Source organism: Arvicola amphibius, chromosome X (assembly GCF_903992535.2).
Source record: "Arvicola amphibius chromosome X, mArvAmp1.2, whole genome shotgun sequence".
Lineage (NCBI taxonomy): Eukaryota > Metazoa > Chordata > Mammalia > Rodentia > Cricetidae > Arvicola > Arvicola amphibius.
The window spans coordinates 35,673,081-35,689,219 of record NC_052065.1 but is presented as its reverse complement, the minus strand read 5'-3'; the positions used below and the strand labels follow the sequence as shown (position 1 = coordinate 35,689,219).

General features: G+C 33.9%; 1 protein-coding gene across 1 annotated transcript; it reads right to left on the bottom strand.

Annotated features, from left to right (window-relative positions):
* Nucleotides 1-1,742: 1,742 nt before the first annotated feature.
* On the bottom strand, nucleotides 1,743-6,744 carry LOC119804198 (odorant-binding protein-like). The gene is made up of 6 exons (XM_042054314.1): nucleotides 6,688-6,744; nucleotides 6,130-6,269; nucleotides 5,164-5,234; nucleotides 3,342-3,452; nucleotides 2,579-2,680; nucleotides 1,743-1,855 (listed from the first exon to the last, which is right to left on the bottom strand). Exons 1-6 carry the CDS (start codon nucleotides 6,742-6,744, stop codon nucleotides 1,743-1,745), a joined length of 594 nt encoding a protein of 197 aa, XP_041910248.1.
* Nucleotides 6,745-16,139: the final 9,395 nt, after the last annotated feature.

Below are 16,139 nucleotides of genomic sequence, written 5' to 3'. Positions count from 1 at the left end.
GGTTAGCCATTTGGGCAAGAAACTGCTCTTGCCTGGACTGCTTGATGACCTGGACATGCAGGACCCACAGAGAAATGACTGTTGATCTTGCCTAAAGGTGAGATGATCCTTTGCGGTTCCTTCTACATGAAAGAGTCTGCCAGATATTCTGCAGGACCCAGAAGAAAAGGACTAACAAACAGCCAATATAGGCAGAAATATCTTTGAAATTTCCTGCCTAATAGAAAAGTCTGTTGGATACTATGGGCCTATAGGCTGAAGATGGATGGACAAAAGGTACAGAAGAACTTTGTGTTATTGTCCTGGCAACAAGATGTCTCTGTCAATCCTGGAGTTTTGGCAGTTGCTTCCAATGTATTTTCTGTTTATTTAGGCAATATTATATCCTTCTGGAATCTTTAGTGGAGTTGAAGAATATACAATTATATTTATAGTTTATCTTAGTTATGATAAAAGATAAAATAGATATAGATATAAATACTATAACTAATTATTTCTTGATACTTGTTTTGTTATATGTAATTTTACTATGTTAAAGTTAAAACCTTCCTTTGTATTTAAACAGAAAAGAGGAAGTGATGTGGGATTTCCTGTTGTTCCACTGATTAAAAAAGAAAATGCTTTGGACCTATAGCAAAGAAAAACATAGGTAAGCATGGAAAGCTAGCCTGAGTGCTAGGAGAATGTAAGGCATAGTCAGAGAAAAGCCTACAAGTGGCCTACATCCAACATCATTGTTTAATATTAAATATATTGTTTATAAATATTGAATGTACTTTGATTTTGTTGTATATTTAGACTTCAGGAAATTGAATGGAGCAACTCTAATATTTTTCTTTGTTACAAGCCCACAAAGAAATTGCATCTCTCTTTCCTGTTTTGATAGCAAACTATACTCTAAGGAATCATTGTTATAAAAAAATTGTAATAAGCACATGCATATTCGCAGGACTTGGTATTGGAAGATAATTTTTAGGAATTTATTCTTCAATAAGAATGACTCATACATACGTACACCATTCAAGCACATCCTGATTCATTTGCTTACTGATGTCTTTTAACAAAAGATAATCTTCTCAGATAGACTTTTAAAAACATATTTCATCCTCTCTTTTAAATAATGTGGAACATGGGGATAGATCCGAAAAGTTTGTTCTGTGGAATTTTTTAGTGTATAAGGATCATTCAACCGCAAATTATAATTTTCAGCTTAAATTAAACATGAAGCATAACATAACAATTCACTTCTGTAGTGCCTGTTTCCATCTTTCACAAATAATTGTGACATTTCTAATTATTCCAATAGATTTTAATAATACAGATATCAGTTGTTTTACCAGGGTGTTTATTTTAATTAGCTTAGTGAATATACACATGTTTTTGGATGAGATCCTTTACAAAACATCTTTTATTGATCTTTGAAATATTTTATTTAACCATCCAAAAAGTAAGAAGAGATCATAGATCATAAGAAGGGAAACAAAAGTTAAGTAAGTCAGCAGTTTGGTATGTTTTATCCAGACTTCACAGGTGAGGGGATGGTGATTTGTATGTGATATTGATTCCATGGCCAAGAGAATATGATGCATAATTCTCATCCTGTTGTCATCTGTGCAGACATGAAAGCAAAAATTAAAACATGATTGAACAGAAAAGTTTTCGTCCTTCAGAATGTATGAATGCAAACTTAAATATAACAATATAGAGTATAGAGAATGGATTGTACAAAAACAGTTCCTTTCCTAGAAGTCACCAATTCCTTGCACTTGGGATTCTATAGGAGTACTTTCAACAGAGAATAATGACATTCTCTGACATACATGAAAATTTATATTGAAAGGTTTCAAAGAATATACTGAAAACATCAACATGATTTTACAAATAATAATGTAGAAAACTATGACAAATAATAGTCCACAATCATAAAGAAAGAAATATTTGTCAAATACGAGACACATTAAATTGATGGAATAGTCCTCAATATAAAAATGTTAGCAATTCTGAACAAGATAAAAGTCCTTCATACTGATTTATAAATAGAAATATTCTATAATTCATTTCTATAACTATAAGATATTCAGCTTTAAAAGACAAATAATATTCTATCTAAATGTTGCTTAATTTGGAGTTCATTTTTTCACTGTAACATACTTATTTCTATTTTTTATGTAATAAGCACAAATCTATTTATATATCAAAATGGTTAGTCAATGCTTTTGTTTCTACTTATCTACCAAAGGTCATTATTTAGGAAAAATATGTGTAAAAGAACAAGTATGGGGTAAGGAGTATCATCAATGTTCTCATATGTATATTAGAACAGCTTCCACGGGATTATTTCTGGAAACAGCAACTGAATGATTGCATATGACTATATTTATTCTGAAACAGAAATCTTACTGAGTAAATAGATAGATAGATAGATAGATAGATAGATAGATAGATAGATAGATGAAAGACTAAGTATGTATATATACCTGTTTTATTTATGAATATAAATTAATACACACATATATGAATAAATATATATCTATGTATTTAGAAATGCTATGACCATAATAATAATCACTGAGGTTACCTATAGCCCAAACATCTTGGATGTTTTCTGTTGGAATGTTCTGAACCTTAGCAAATTCCTCAATTTTTTCATATTGATCAGGAGTCAAAAGTTGACCTTTTCCTATATTGTATGAATGAGAATGTCAGAGATATGTTCAGTAGAATTCTTCAGAAATTACATTGCTTCCTTATCCCAATTGCTTCAATTTCATCTATCCTTGGTGGGTCAATATAGGCAATAATAATTTCCCCCAAATTCCACAAACACATTTAATAAAGTCTAAGTGGTAGTATGGCATCACTTTTCAGTGTTTCATGATGCATCAAAAAATAACAACTTCTCTAGAGAGTTCACTCATCTCAATCCTACCCACTTTCCAAAACATGACCCTAGAGAGTCATGGATGCCTGTCAATGGAATCCTCACATTTCTTCCATGTCTATAATCTAGAGTTTATGTTTTAATTTAGTACACCCTTGTTCAAGTGACACTCAAAATGGTTTGAACTTTGAAGAAAATTATTTGTTTCCTTTTTTTTCTGTGAGGAAATATGAACATAAATACTTCCAATGGCCTCACTAATAACCCCAAGTCTTCAATGACAATGATATTTAAATTACAATATTATATAAGATTTGGTTCACAAACCAATCAGATTGTTATTTAGTGGACAGGAGTTTGGAAATATCACGATACTGTATTTGGAGAGTGACTCTGACTTAATCCTTATTTTCAGGGTGATAATTTTGTTACTATTTTAAAAACCCACTACCATTCTTACCAAAAACATAAATCACATTTGTAGTCTGGCCAGTTCTATCCACATTATGATTAGCAAAGTTTGTAAACTCTGGTGTTGCATACACAGGTCCAAATGTATTGTCACCTTCAACTGTAATAACAGAAACATTTCAAAATGAGTGTCGCTCATTTTTCTACTTTGATATCACCTGTTGGCTAAACATTAATATTTATCCTAACTCTATCAATCATGTCTTACTCACTATCATATGACAAATGTATGCAAAGATATTCCTATAATAATTAGTTTTGCATATACCATCATAATACTCTTTAAACCTGATATTGAATCCTAGGTACAGATATTTTCCCTTTTCTCTGAATTCATTGTGTCAAGACCTATGCGATCACTCTAGTGGGTATTCCTTACCTTTTCAATAAGATTCAAAAGATCAAGTATCAATTTCTTGAAAGTATAAAACTTTGGTGTCATACCATGGTAATACCTGGTGGGCAAATGAATACATATGCAAAAAGAGACCATAGTAATGAGAAATAAGCACAAAAGTTTTCATCTTGTATGACTCTTTATGGAAATGATATAAGAATGAACATATCAAGTTTGCTAGACATTCATAGTGTGTGTGTGTCTCTCTGTGTGTGAGTGCTCTATGTACATATACCATTTTCTCCCTCTCTCTCCAAGTGTGTGTGTGTGTGTGTGTGTGTGTATGTGTGTGTCTGAAATTTACACTTACTGACACTGATTAAATGATAAAAGTTGCTCACAAGAAAATAGAAATATTTTAGGATCTGGATATTTTCTATTATAGGACTGTTTTTTAATATCCATGTAAAGGTTAGGAAACAATAGACTTTACAGAAAAATATACACTCCATTCATTTAACATCAAACCAAAAGAGAGACCAGTTAAAATTCAGGTGAATAATGTTGCTATTAATTTAGCAATTTTTACAAAATTAAAAGAGTCAGTCTGAAATTATTTTTTTTGAAGTTTTTTTTCCCATGGTTTATTTTTTTTTATATTTAAAAATTTCCATCTCCTTCCCTCCTCCTCCCCCCTCCCTCCGCTCCTCCTCCCCCTTCCCGCCCCTCCTTCTCCCCCTTCCCTCCCCTTCCCTCCACCCATACCTCCCCTCCCTCCCTCTCAAGGCCAAGGAGCCATCAGGGTTCCCCACTCTATGCTAAGTCCAAGGTCCTCCCAACTCCCCACAGGTCCAGGAAGGTGATCGACCAAGCTGAGAAGGCTCCCACAGAGCCCGTCCATGCAGAAGAATCATTAAACAGACTTTCCCCTAACTGCTTTTCAAAATTGAGTTTATCATCCAATGGTCTAAATGTTATGATCTCAACAAAATATGAGAAAAGGAAACCTTAAAATGGCACTGTTAATTTAAATCCTTTATGAATCCTTTATGAATGATAATACCTATAATATGAGTATTTGATAGTCTGAGGCATGAAGTTTGCAAATATGTTCGAGGCCAGAGAGACCTATTAGTGAGTGTCAGGACTGTCCAATAACAAACCAAGATACTGTATGTAAGGAAAGACACTGAATATTATCTAGAAGTAAATTTTATGCAGGAAACTATTTGGAGATATTTTGCTATCATTACTCACATATTCAGGTAATATTGTTCTTTACCATGTAAACTCCAGAAGACCTACAATGTACTCTGATTTTGAACAATATCTCAGTTGTTTGGAAGGGTTGATAAATTTCCAAGTAACCAAAATTGTTCTAGATTTATGTACCTATGGGTGGCTGAAGAGTCAGCTTGTATGTGCACACCCACAGTTCTTTTGTTCAGAGAAAGTTCCCAAATCCCATACTTGCACTGTGCTCTGTACTTGCCATCTTCTTGCCTATTCCCAATGACTTTGGTCTTCATACACTGGCCATTTTCCCTTAAAACTTAAACAGAGTAATGATTCTTTATTCTTTATAACATTTTAAATAGTATTAAAGACCTTCAAGTATTATAGTGAACCTTATGAACAATATACAGAGCTGAAAGAGAAGTACCTATGCTTACCTTACTTTTCTTAATTCTTGTTTAGAAATATCATTGTTTGTAATCATGCCCATGACTTCTTTTATTTGAGTCAATTTTAACAAGTCCCATGAAGGCTTTGATGACTTCCTTATCTGATTTAACTATTCACTGATTATGATTTTTAATGTTAATTCTCTTGTTTTAGCCCAACAATAATAAGTACATTTAATTATATGCTTGTGTTTTAAGTGATTTTATTTGTAATCTAAATCTTACCACTGTGTTTAGAATATAGGAATGATTTAAAGCATTTGAAGTTCTTATGGTATTATGCAGTCTTTCATTGAGCATTGTCATCCAAATGTCATAGAGATCTTCTTTGAATGTAGAGCATCAAATACAGTACTTTACAAATTAGATTTATCTGAGCTGGGTGTAGAAAACTTTTTTATAACATCATTGACTGAATAACATAATGTGTGTCTTTGAACCAAATGCTCACACATATTTTAAATTAATATAAATAATATTCTTAGAATATTCTGCATATAATATTAAAGCATTGAATTCAAGCACAAGGCTCCAACCTGGAGATTTCTAAGGAAATAGTAAAGGAACTGGAGACAGTATCTAATTTCTGTGTTGTGTCCAGAGCTAACCCATCATGGAATAAAATAATCACATTTCTGACCACAAGACCTTCAATTTCATGACCAGAAACAGAACATTGGCCTGCAAATTTAACAAGATGAAATCTGTAGAATGTAAATAGTCTTCTAAGTTTACGTGGTTGACAATTTGCTTACTTGATATAAAATGTGACTCCCAATCTATCACACGTCTCAGTACAAGTAAGTTCACGAAGGTAGATTCTTAGAGGTCCTCCTTCCTCTATCTTGTTCACATTGTCAGCAGCAATGGCAATGGTAACCCACTTTCCATCAATCTGGAAAAACAGCAAAGGTCATTGGAATGTGATTTGGCATCAAATCTATGAATCCATTCCTTGCAAATAAATAAAATAACTAGAAACATAAATCAATAATATTTTCTTTATTAGTTAAAAATTATGCTTCTAGGGATTTAGAATAACACAGGGTAATATGATGAGTCAATTTACATAGAATTTAGTACATGAGACCTTTTAGAATTACTCATGTGCTGGCCTCTTAAGCTCTGAAATTCATCCCATAGTTTCCTTATTTCATTTGTTTCATCTTAGAAAAAATCTGATTGAAAAACTATACATGAGTGAAAGTCAGAAATGAATATGGACTTTCATGGACAAACTGAATGACACATCACATCCACAGAAACATGCTGTTGAAGAACAACAAACTTGTTCACAGACCAAATGAATTTACCTCAGCATGAGCATGAGCCAGACCAAATGCCAAAGCTAGCAGTAGAAACATTACCATGGTAGTACCTGCCTTTGCTCTTTTGCAGAAGCTCAAAGTAGGATATTTGTGAAGGAACTCAACTGACAAAGCTTTTAATACAGTTAGTTAAAGGGAGTTTCATGGAATCAACCAATGGTTCTATACCACAACAACTTGAATCTGTCCAGTATTTCTACTTTGTCCCTCTTGAACAGTGTATGATCTCATATTACTAAACTAATACAATTAGACTAAAGGTCAGGTTCTGTTGAGATGATTAATTGAACATTCCTGTCAGAAAAAAAAAATAACTATCCCTGTGAGAACATTTAAGCAAACATTTTGCTTCCAGAACTATACTGGTGGGTAAAGATCACAATGCATATGCATATGTTGTATAGGATTCATTTAAGACCATGGCATGTGCTTTAAAACACATTCTGAATCTAAGCATAATACAGTGCAGTTAAATGAATTTAAAACTGTAGGCTGGACTATATGAGCCAAAGCAACCACACTATTAGAAGATAAGTTGGTAACGCTAAAGAAGGATTTTGTATACAGATATTGATATGTCCTGTGCTATCTTTAAATCTTCCCATATGTTGAGTACTTTTTTTCTTCTAGCACACTGAATTCAGCTTTTATGACAAAGATATTCAAGAGACATCACCAATGTTTAACTGTTTAACTCATAGAAAAAATGCTGCTAGATGTCTCCTGGCAATAGATACTGGTATCATTAATCAAAAGAAATGAAATAAAGTGAAATGGTCTGTGCAAAAATGACATTCGAAAAAAATTCCAAAATTACACATCAAATCCAAGGTCTGTTTTGTGCTTAGCCATAGGATCTTGTTATCCATTTCTAGAAACAACCAAGAATATCAGGACTCCGGAGTACCTGTTTATCCTCTGGGACTTCCCTCTCTGACACATGGAATAACCCACAGTTAAAATTTAGTATTTTTTGTTGAAAACTCATAATTACGTATGACACCTTTATAAAAAATAGTTACCCCTTCATAACACTTTCTTTTATTATAACCTATTATTTTCTCTATTTTTCTAAATTTGAGATTATAGCATGATTACATGATTCCTCACTCCCCTTTCTTCCCTCTAAGCATTCCAATATGTACCCCCTTCATCTCTTTCAATTTTGTGGACTCTTTTTTGGCTAAATGTTGTCTCATGCATATGAGTGCAAGTTCACAAGTGAGTCCTTAACATTTATTTGAAGATTTGGAACTGGGAATAACATGCCACATTGGTTTTTAGATCTAGGTTAGCTAAAAAAAAAAAAAAGTAGGAACTTTTATATTTCCTGCCATTTGCCTATAAATGTTATGATTTCAATTTTCTTTACAATGGTATACTTATAATATTGTTTACATGTATCACTATTTCATTATCCATTAGACAGCTGTAGAACATTTAGGTTGTTTCTACTTTCTAGCTGTTGTGAATAGAGTAGCAATGAACATGCATAAAAAATACCTGTGAAGTAAACTATCAAGTCATTTAGGCATATTCCATGGAGCTGTATAACTGAATTACATGGTCCATATTTACTTTCAGATAACTATTATTCTCCACACTGTTTCAATAGGTAATATACAAATTTGCAATACCAGCAAAAGATGTTTCTGGTCTCCTTGTTCTATTTCTCTCTGTGTCTTTGTATCTCTCTGTGTGTTTCCATTTCTCTCTCTCTCTCTCTCTCTCTCTCTCTCTCTCTCTCTCTCTCTCTGTCTCTGTCTTTCTCAATGTCCCATGTCCATTTTGACTGGACTGTCACTTTTCTCATACTTTGTTAAACTTGTCATGTATTCTGGATATTTTGTCACAGCTAGCATGTTTGCTTACACTGGACATAAACTATCCATTTCCTGTGTGCTGGAAGTTATGGAAGGAGACTTTGATAGGGAAACTCTATCAACCAATCACATCTAGCTAGGGTGTGGCTACCAGGGGCCCAGGTAGAAAAATTGGGAGGACCCAGATGGGCGCCCTCTCTGCGCAGATCATGCCTGATGGATAGGAAGTAGGACCTCCCATTCTTGTGGTGTGAGTTTCCCCTTATAACCATTAAAGTATAATTGTTACTCTTGAGCTGGTCTGGTTATTTATCGTACCTACCTAACTCACAACACCTGGCCCCAAACAATAAACAATATTAAGCCAGGAATGCATAACACAAGTTTTACTAAACATTCTATTTTAAGGAGTCTAACTATTGCATTAAAATTAAGCTTGGCTAAATCATAATAACTACAATTATCTAATCTTCAATTCCATCAAAGATCTGAGAATGGAAGCAATATTACTTGAGGGAACAGGAAGTGAAATCGAGAAACTTCCAAAATATGCAACAAATGACAGAGACAACTGACTACCTGGGAAATCACCCAACATCTTATTTGCAATGTTGAAGCAACCAACATTGGCTAAGGCCTAATGTAACTGACATACCATTTTCAAAGGCAAGAAACTTTTCAAAACTATCTTACCCTGTCTTGGTAGGATGTGACAGTCCTATTTTATCCAGTTACGGATACTATGTATCTCTGTCAGTGGTTGAGGAATGCAATAGTTAAACTCCTTAAAATAGAATGTTTAATAAAACTTTTGTTATGCATTCCTTGCTTAATATTGTTTATTGTTTGTAATTTTATATTTGGTATCTGTTCCTACTGTATATAGTTGTATTGGGTTTGGATCGATCTTGTTTAGACAAAAGGGGGAGATAATGGGAAAACTCTATCAACCAGTCATATCTAGTTAGGGTATGGTTACCTGGGGCCCAGATAGAAAAACTGGGAGGACCAAGATGCACGCCCTCTGTACGCGCATCACGCTCAGATAGGAAGTCAGACCTCCCATTCTTGTGGCATTAGTTTCCCCTTTCTAACCATTAAAGTATAATTGTTACTCTTGAGCTGGCATGGTTATTTATCATACCTACTTAATTCAAAATAAGACTTGTCTCATTTAATTTCTGAACTATGGACCAATGATAGGTTGGGGTAGGAAGAACATTGTCCAGCCCTATTCTTTCTACTTGTGAGTCCATTAAGGCTCAAGTGTTAGTTCCAAACCTAAGGGAACACATATAGCCCTGAATAAACTTATAGGGTTACAGATAAGCTTAAAAAATAAATAATAGTGTGAAAGGGACTTGTTCGGTGTGGGAGGATAGTTGACAGAATTGAGAAGACATCAGAGAGAGAATTATCAGAATGATTTATATATGTGAGAAATAGTCAACAAACAATTTTAAAGGCATGTTACTGTAGATATCCATGACAAGCCCACATTTTGAACACAGAAAAGAAACACTTGCAAAGAATGGAAGGAAATGAGTAATGCTGAAACATTATAATTTTTACTTTATATTTTCAGAGGAATAAAGTGACATGTTAAATGATTACGTTGTTTCACCATTTTCTATAGCACTCTGTTCAAATCATTACTCATTTATATTAGCTGTATTTTTATTTTGGTATTAGTGATTTTGCTATACATTTTGAATACATGTGTTAGTTAAAAACAACGTGCTTAACATTCTGAATACATGCATTGTTATAAATAAGGTATGTAAATATCTTCTCAATATATGAACTTTCTATCAACTATTTCTTCAGTGTATCTTAAATTCACAAATATGTAAATTCTAACAAAGTTCTATCTCCCTCTCTCTGTCTCTTTCTCTGTCTCTGTTTCTCTGTCCCTCTTTTGTTCTCTCTCTGTCCATTTGTCTCTATCTGCTTCATAGCTCAATGCAGAATAATAATTTTATTTAAAATGTTTTTCCTCTATCCTCTATCCAAGATAGTAAATCTTCAAGTGATAAGTTCTTCTATATATTTTCCAGCTTTGCCTCTTAAAAGAATATAGTGATCTTGAATTTTCCTGGATCCTCTATGTACTGGGGAAACAACTAAGAAGTTTCTGATTACACATATTCATTTTCCTGAACAATAAATGTGTAAGGAGTGACTTTTTGCTGAAATATTTATGAAAATCCTTCTGCAATGAATATCAACCCTTAAGATACTTTTTGACATTTTTCATGAAACAGCTTGCAGTTTAATATTCCCAAATTAAAAACCATCTTTGGACCTTAATCATTTATAAAAGAGCTGTGCTTTTTGTTTAATACACAATCTGTTATAAACTTCCTCCAAAATGAATCAACAATGATGACTCAGAAAATCAATACTCTTTAAATTTCAGTTGAGTAACAAATAGAATACCCAACCTCAAGCAGTGTCTTTTGCATAGGATTCCTGTGTCATCAAATACAATTATCATCATCCAGGTTGATGTCAAATTGGAAGTGATTTATTTTATTATTAATAATGATTATTAGTATTTTATATCAATGAATATAATTAATAATGTTTATTGTTATTCGTTAATTATTTGTAATAATATGGCTAATGATTATTTCTTTATAAATAATTATTAATAATTTTATCATTAATATTATTTTACTGTTTTCTTCTTCCATCAGCTATCCTCTTCTATATGGCAAGAACATGTCCTGGACATTCCCACTGCTCTTGCTGTAGTAAAAGTATATTCATTCTGTGTTTACTACTTAACCACCATGTCTCATAGTCTCTATGTAATAGCAGGCCACTTGTTCATCCTGGCTGCTCATAACCAAAACAATCACACAGAAACTTTATTAATTAAATCACTGTTCGGCCCATTAGCTTTAGCTCCTTATTGGCTAATTGGCTAACGCTTACATATTATTTTAACCCATCTGCATTAATCTGTGTATAAACACGTGGCTGTGACTTACTGGGTAAAGTTCCCTGCATCTGTCTCTGGCAGGTTTCATCACTTTTCTCCCACTCTGCCTCCTTCTCCCAGCATGCCATTTAGTTTTTCCCACCTACCTAAGTTCTGCCCTGTTTTAGGTGCAAGGCATTTCTTTATTCATTAATGGTAATCACTGTATTCAGAGGGAAATCCCACATCATTGCTATAATCTGCAAGTTAATAAAATTTACCCATCTTCTCTTCCTCTTTGGAAATCTTAGAATAAAATAGTCCTTCATTGATGATTTCACTAAATGATTTCCCACATTCAATTTCCAAGTTCTTAAACTTAAACATGATATTTCTTCTAACGTTTCTTCAGATTCCCTTTTTAGTTACAAAGATCTATGGTTCTACTGGACATATCTCATATATTGGCAAAATTACTCTGATATTTTTGATTGAAGTTGTTTGTTCCCCTCCAAAAATGTGTTTATGTTTAATAATATTTTCCATTGTGCTCATCAAGATTCTTCTAGATATATATTGACAACTCTATACCCTACACTTTTCATTATAGAGTGTGTTTTAAAATTCCAAAATTAATATGTAAATTATGGCCCCACTATATTATAAAAATGACAAAAATTATTTTTAGAAATCATACTGAAGTTTAGAGGACAAAGTTAAATCAGCCATGAGAGTCTGAAAAGTAAATATTCTTTATTTTCGGTTGAGTGACAAATCATCTCAGAGTCTCCAACGTCATCAATTTTTTTTTTTTTGCTTTGGTGTCATGTTCAGTCCTAAGCAATTAGCCTCATCTGTTCAGGTTGAGAACAAATCAGAACAGTATTTAAATATGTCCTTCTTCCTCCATCTTAATCTCCTCTCTGACATTAATGTGCAAGTAAACTCCCTGTGTCTTTGCTTGAGTATACACATATGTATAAACCTAGTTACAGGTTTCGTTTTCTATCTATATTCCTAAAACACTCATATTAGTTCTTCAAATTTTCAGAATTTTTATCATCACAATTTAGAATATGACAACAATTACTGTAAAAAAATTCCTAAATAATGACAGAGAAAGGAGGGACTATGGAATGGTTCAGAAGGAGTAAATGTAAGGGGTATTTAGTTATTTGGTGTGGTTAATATAGTATCTAAAAATAAAAGAAATAAGATTTTATAGTTTAGATGAATGTCTGATAAATATATTTCTCTGTTTATTTTGAACACTGTGAAATCCATTTTTTATTTCTTTCACATTCTACTGATTTTTATTTTTTGTTAGTCATATGAGTGATGATACTTAACACCTTATTTTGATCTTTTATTCAGGAATCAGCCAAGAGTAGTAACTATCCTATAGTTACAGAATAAAGTACCCAGGATGTTTACACATAAAGACTTGATTGGGGCATCCATCTTCGGCCTACAGGCCCATAATTTCCAGCAGACATTTCCATGAAGCAGGAAATTTCAAAGGCAGTTCAGTCACTATCTGCTGTGTCCTGTAGAATGTCTCGCAGACTCTTTCATGAATCAGGAGCCCCGAAAGATCATCTCACCTATAGGCAAGTTCAGCAGTCCTCTCTCTGAGGGCTCTCTGTGTCTAGTTTATGCAACAGTCCAGGCAAGAGCAGTTTCTTGCCCAAATGGCTATCAAATTCCATAAGGAGCCTCTTCGATGCCCATGTTCCTCTTGAAGTAGATTGGTGCTGCCAGGAGCAGACATGTCTCATTGTCATGAAAAGCCCTAAGTTATTAAAACATTTAAATGCCATATTCTGTAGTCTTTGGAAGATATGAAATATGCCTATCTAACTGAAATATATCTCTATATATCTAGAAAATCTAACTAACATGACTACAAGCTTGACTATTATCAATTATTATTCATTAACAACCTATATTTCCTAATTATATATTACATTCTTAAATGAACTAAACAATCACAATAACTTAATCATTATTAGATATACATATACATATAACAAAATTGACCTTAAATTTAAATCACTAAAGAAAATCCATATCAATGCAAGTTATTCATATCTATATCATATCCCTCTTTAAATGTAAAAGAACATTTATAAACAATATTTGGGAACATGGGAGCAGTTATTTCTCTCCAAACTGCTTCATGCTGAATGGGGGCACTGTTATTTACGTCTTTCATGGTATAACCTGTGCACTAGGTACATCTCAGTCATCAGTTGGGTGAAGTAAGTTTCTGAAGGTATTCATAGCAACCTTTCAGGAGGGCATGGTCTATCATACCATATTGGGATAGAAGCAATCCATAGGGTCTCATTTTCTGTAAAAATAAAAGAAGAATCTCTTTTCCAAAGTATCATATCCTTAGTTCCAAATTCTGAAGTCAAGGTATTTTCAAGATATCTTTCTTGGATTAGTTCAGCAGCATTTATAAACAAATATCTTTTAGCAGCTGTTGCTTCTTCCTCAGCATTCAAACAATTCAAAGAGAGCATAATAGCATACAGTATCAAGATTTTCTGTGTATTTTCCATCTTTGTGAGGCTTTATTTTAACCTCTATTTCATTTATTTTTACTTTTATTTTTTGAGACAGGTTCTCTATATATCTTTGTCCTGGAATAACTCTGTAGACCAGGCTGTCCTTGAATTCACAGAGATCCATCTGTCTCTGCCTCCCAGGTGCTGGGATTAAAGGTGTATGCTACCACACCTTGAACTCACAGAGATTTGTCTGTCTCTGCCTCCCAGGCATTGGGATTAAAGGTGTATGCTGCCACACCTTGAAGTCACAGAGGTCAATCTACCTCTGCCTCCAAGTGTTGGGATTAAAGGTGTGTACTACCACAACAAACTACTTCTTTTTTTCTTTTTCTTTTTTTTACTTTTAAGAACTTTAACCTTTAGCCTGCATATATTTTTAACACATAGTACACCATTTAGACATTTTCTTCGACTTTGCATCTTTCTTTTACTGTATCTCTCTCTCTTTTTCTGACCACATGAGCCTTTAATTTAAAAAACAATATCAGAAGGACTAAAGCTGTGGCTTTGACAGCTAGATCCAACCCATTCCTTAGCTTTCCAGCCTCAAGGCAGAGGTACCAGCTGTAGCCATGTTTATTGTCACACCTAGTCTTTCAAGGTCCTTGCCAGCAAGCAAGCTGCAACAGTATTAAGCAACATTCAACACCTCTGTAGTCAGGACCACCTGCTTGAAAGAGTCAAAGTTTGTTCTGGCAGGATGGCCCAGGAAGACAGCATTTAAAAATGGTACAGTTTTTTTTCCTGCTACAGCTGAAAACTGAAAAACACACATTCAGCTTTTCATCAACACCATTTAAATGTTTCACTGCAGGACCTCTTAAAAGAGCTGCAGGGTTCTGCAGCAAAGGCTGAGTCAGGAAACCCCTCCTAGACTAGAAATTGCTGCCACCAAGAAAACATGCCTTATTCTATTCTTTCCCAAGTTTTCTCAGGTTTTCTGTGGATTCAGTTATCCATGTGGGCGCCATTCTGTAGTGAGGAGGTAAGTGGGCCACGTCCTGCCACCAGGCTAGCTTTACCCGAAATAACAACACACAAACTGTATTCTTTTAAACACTGCCTGGCCATTAGTTCTAGCCTCTTACTCACATCTTGACTAACCCATATCTAATAATCTGTGTAACACCACGAGCGGTGTCTTACCAGGAAAGATTCAGCATGTCTGACCTGGCGGCTGGCTTCATCACATCTCTCTCCCTGAGGAAAGGCACAGCAGAATGGCTCAGAGAGCAGAGGCATGGTGATTTATTAACTTAGGAGAGGCATGGCATCTGACTGAGCCATCTACCTCACTTCCTTCTTCCTGTTCTGTCTACTCCACCCACCGAAGGGCTGGCCAAGGCAGTTTCTTTATTAGCAAATGAATTCAAAACAAACAGAACACTGTCCCACATCAGGGAAATGTAAAGATTTTTTTCTGTCTAGAAAGATACCTTTATTATTTTACTCAACTTGAGAGGCCCCTGGAGTTCCACTGTTTTCCAAAGCTATCTATAGTCACACTGATAGGATAAATTTACATTGTCAGAGAAGAAAATTTATTACAAAAATGAAAGAAAACTTGGATCTGTAAAAGAAACTTCTTTGTTGGGTAATCTTTGATGGTCTTGGCATAAACATATGAAATATGTGAGATAAGAAAAACAATAAGAATACTCTCTCTCTCTCTGTATGTATGTGTGTGTTTGACATTTAAAGAACAATTTTATTTAACCAATACATGATACTGGGGATATATATGGCAAACCTCTTATTTTATCAAATAAGAAAATAATTTTAGAGTCCTGAATAAAGCATGAAACATTGAGATGTTCTATGCTTTCGGATCCAGGGAAATGGCATATGACACACACAGAGACCTTGAACTTCCTCCATTCTTCCCAAAGACCATGTCCTAAGGTTTGTGAAACTCTTCTTATTTGTATGTCATAAAACTTATGAAATAATTAGTTGAAGGGTAATTAATTTCAATATTTGATCACGTAGCCTAGCTTTATGCATTTTGGCTCTGATGCTCTTTAAAAGGATGACTTCCATCTACCAGCAACAAATAATGAGGGATTAATATGCCAAGTTGTCAATAGATTAATAATTGATGGATGTATTTTC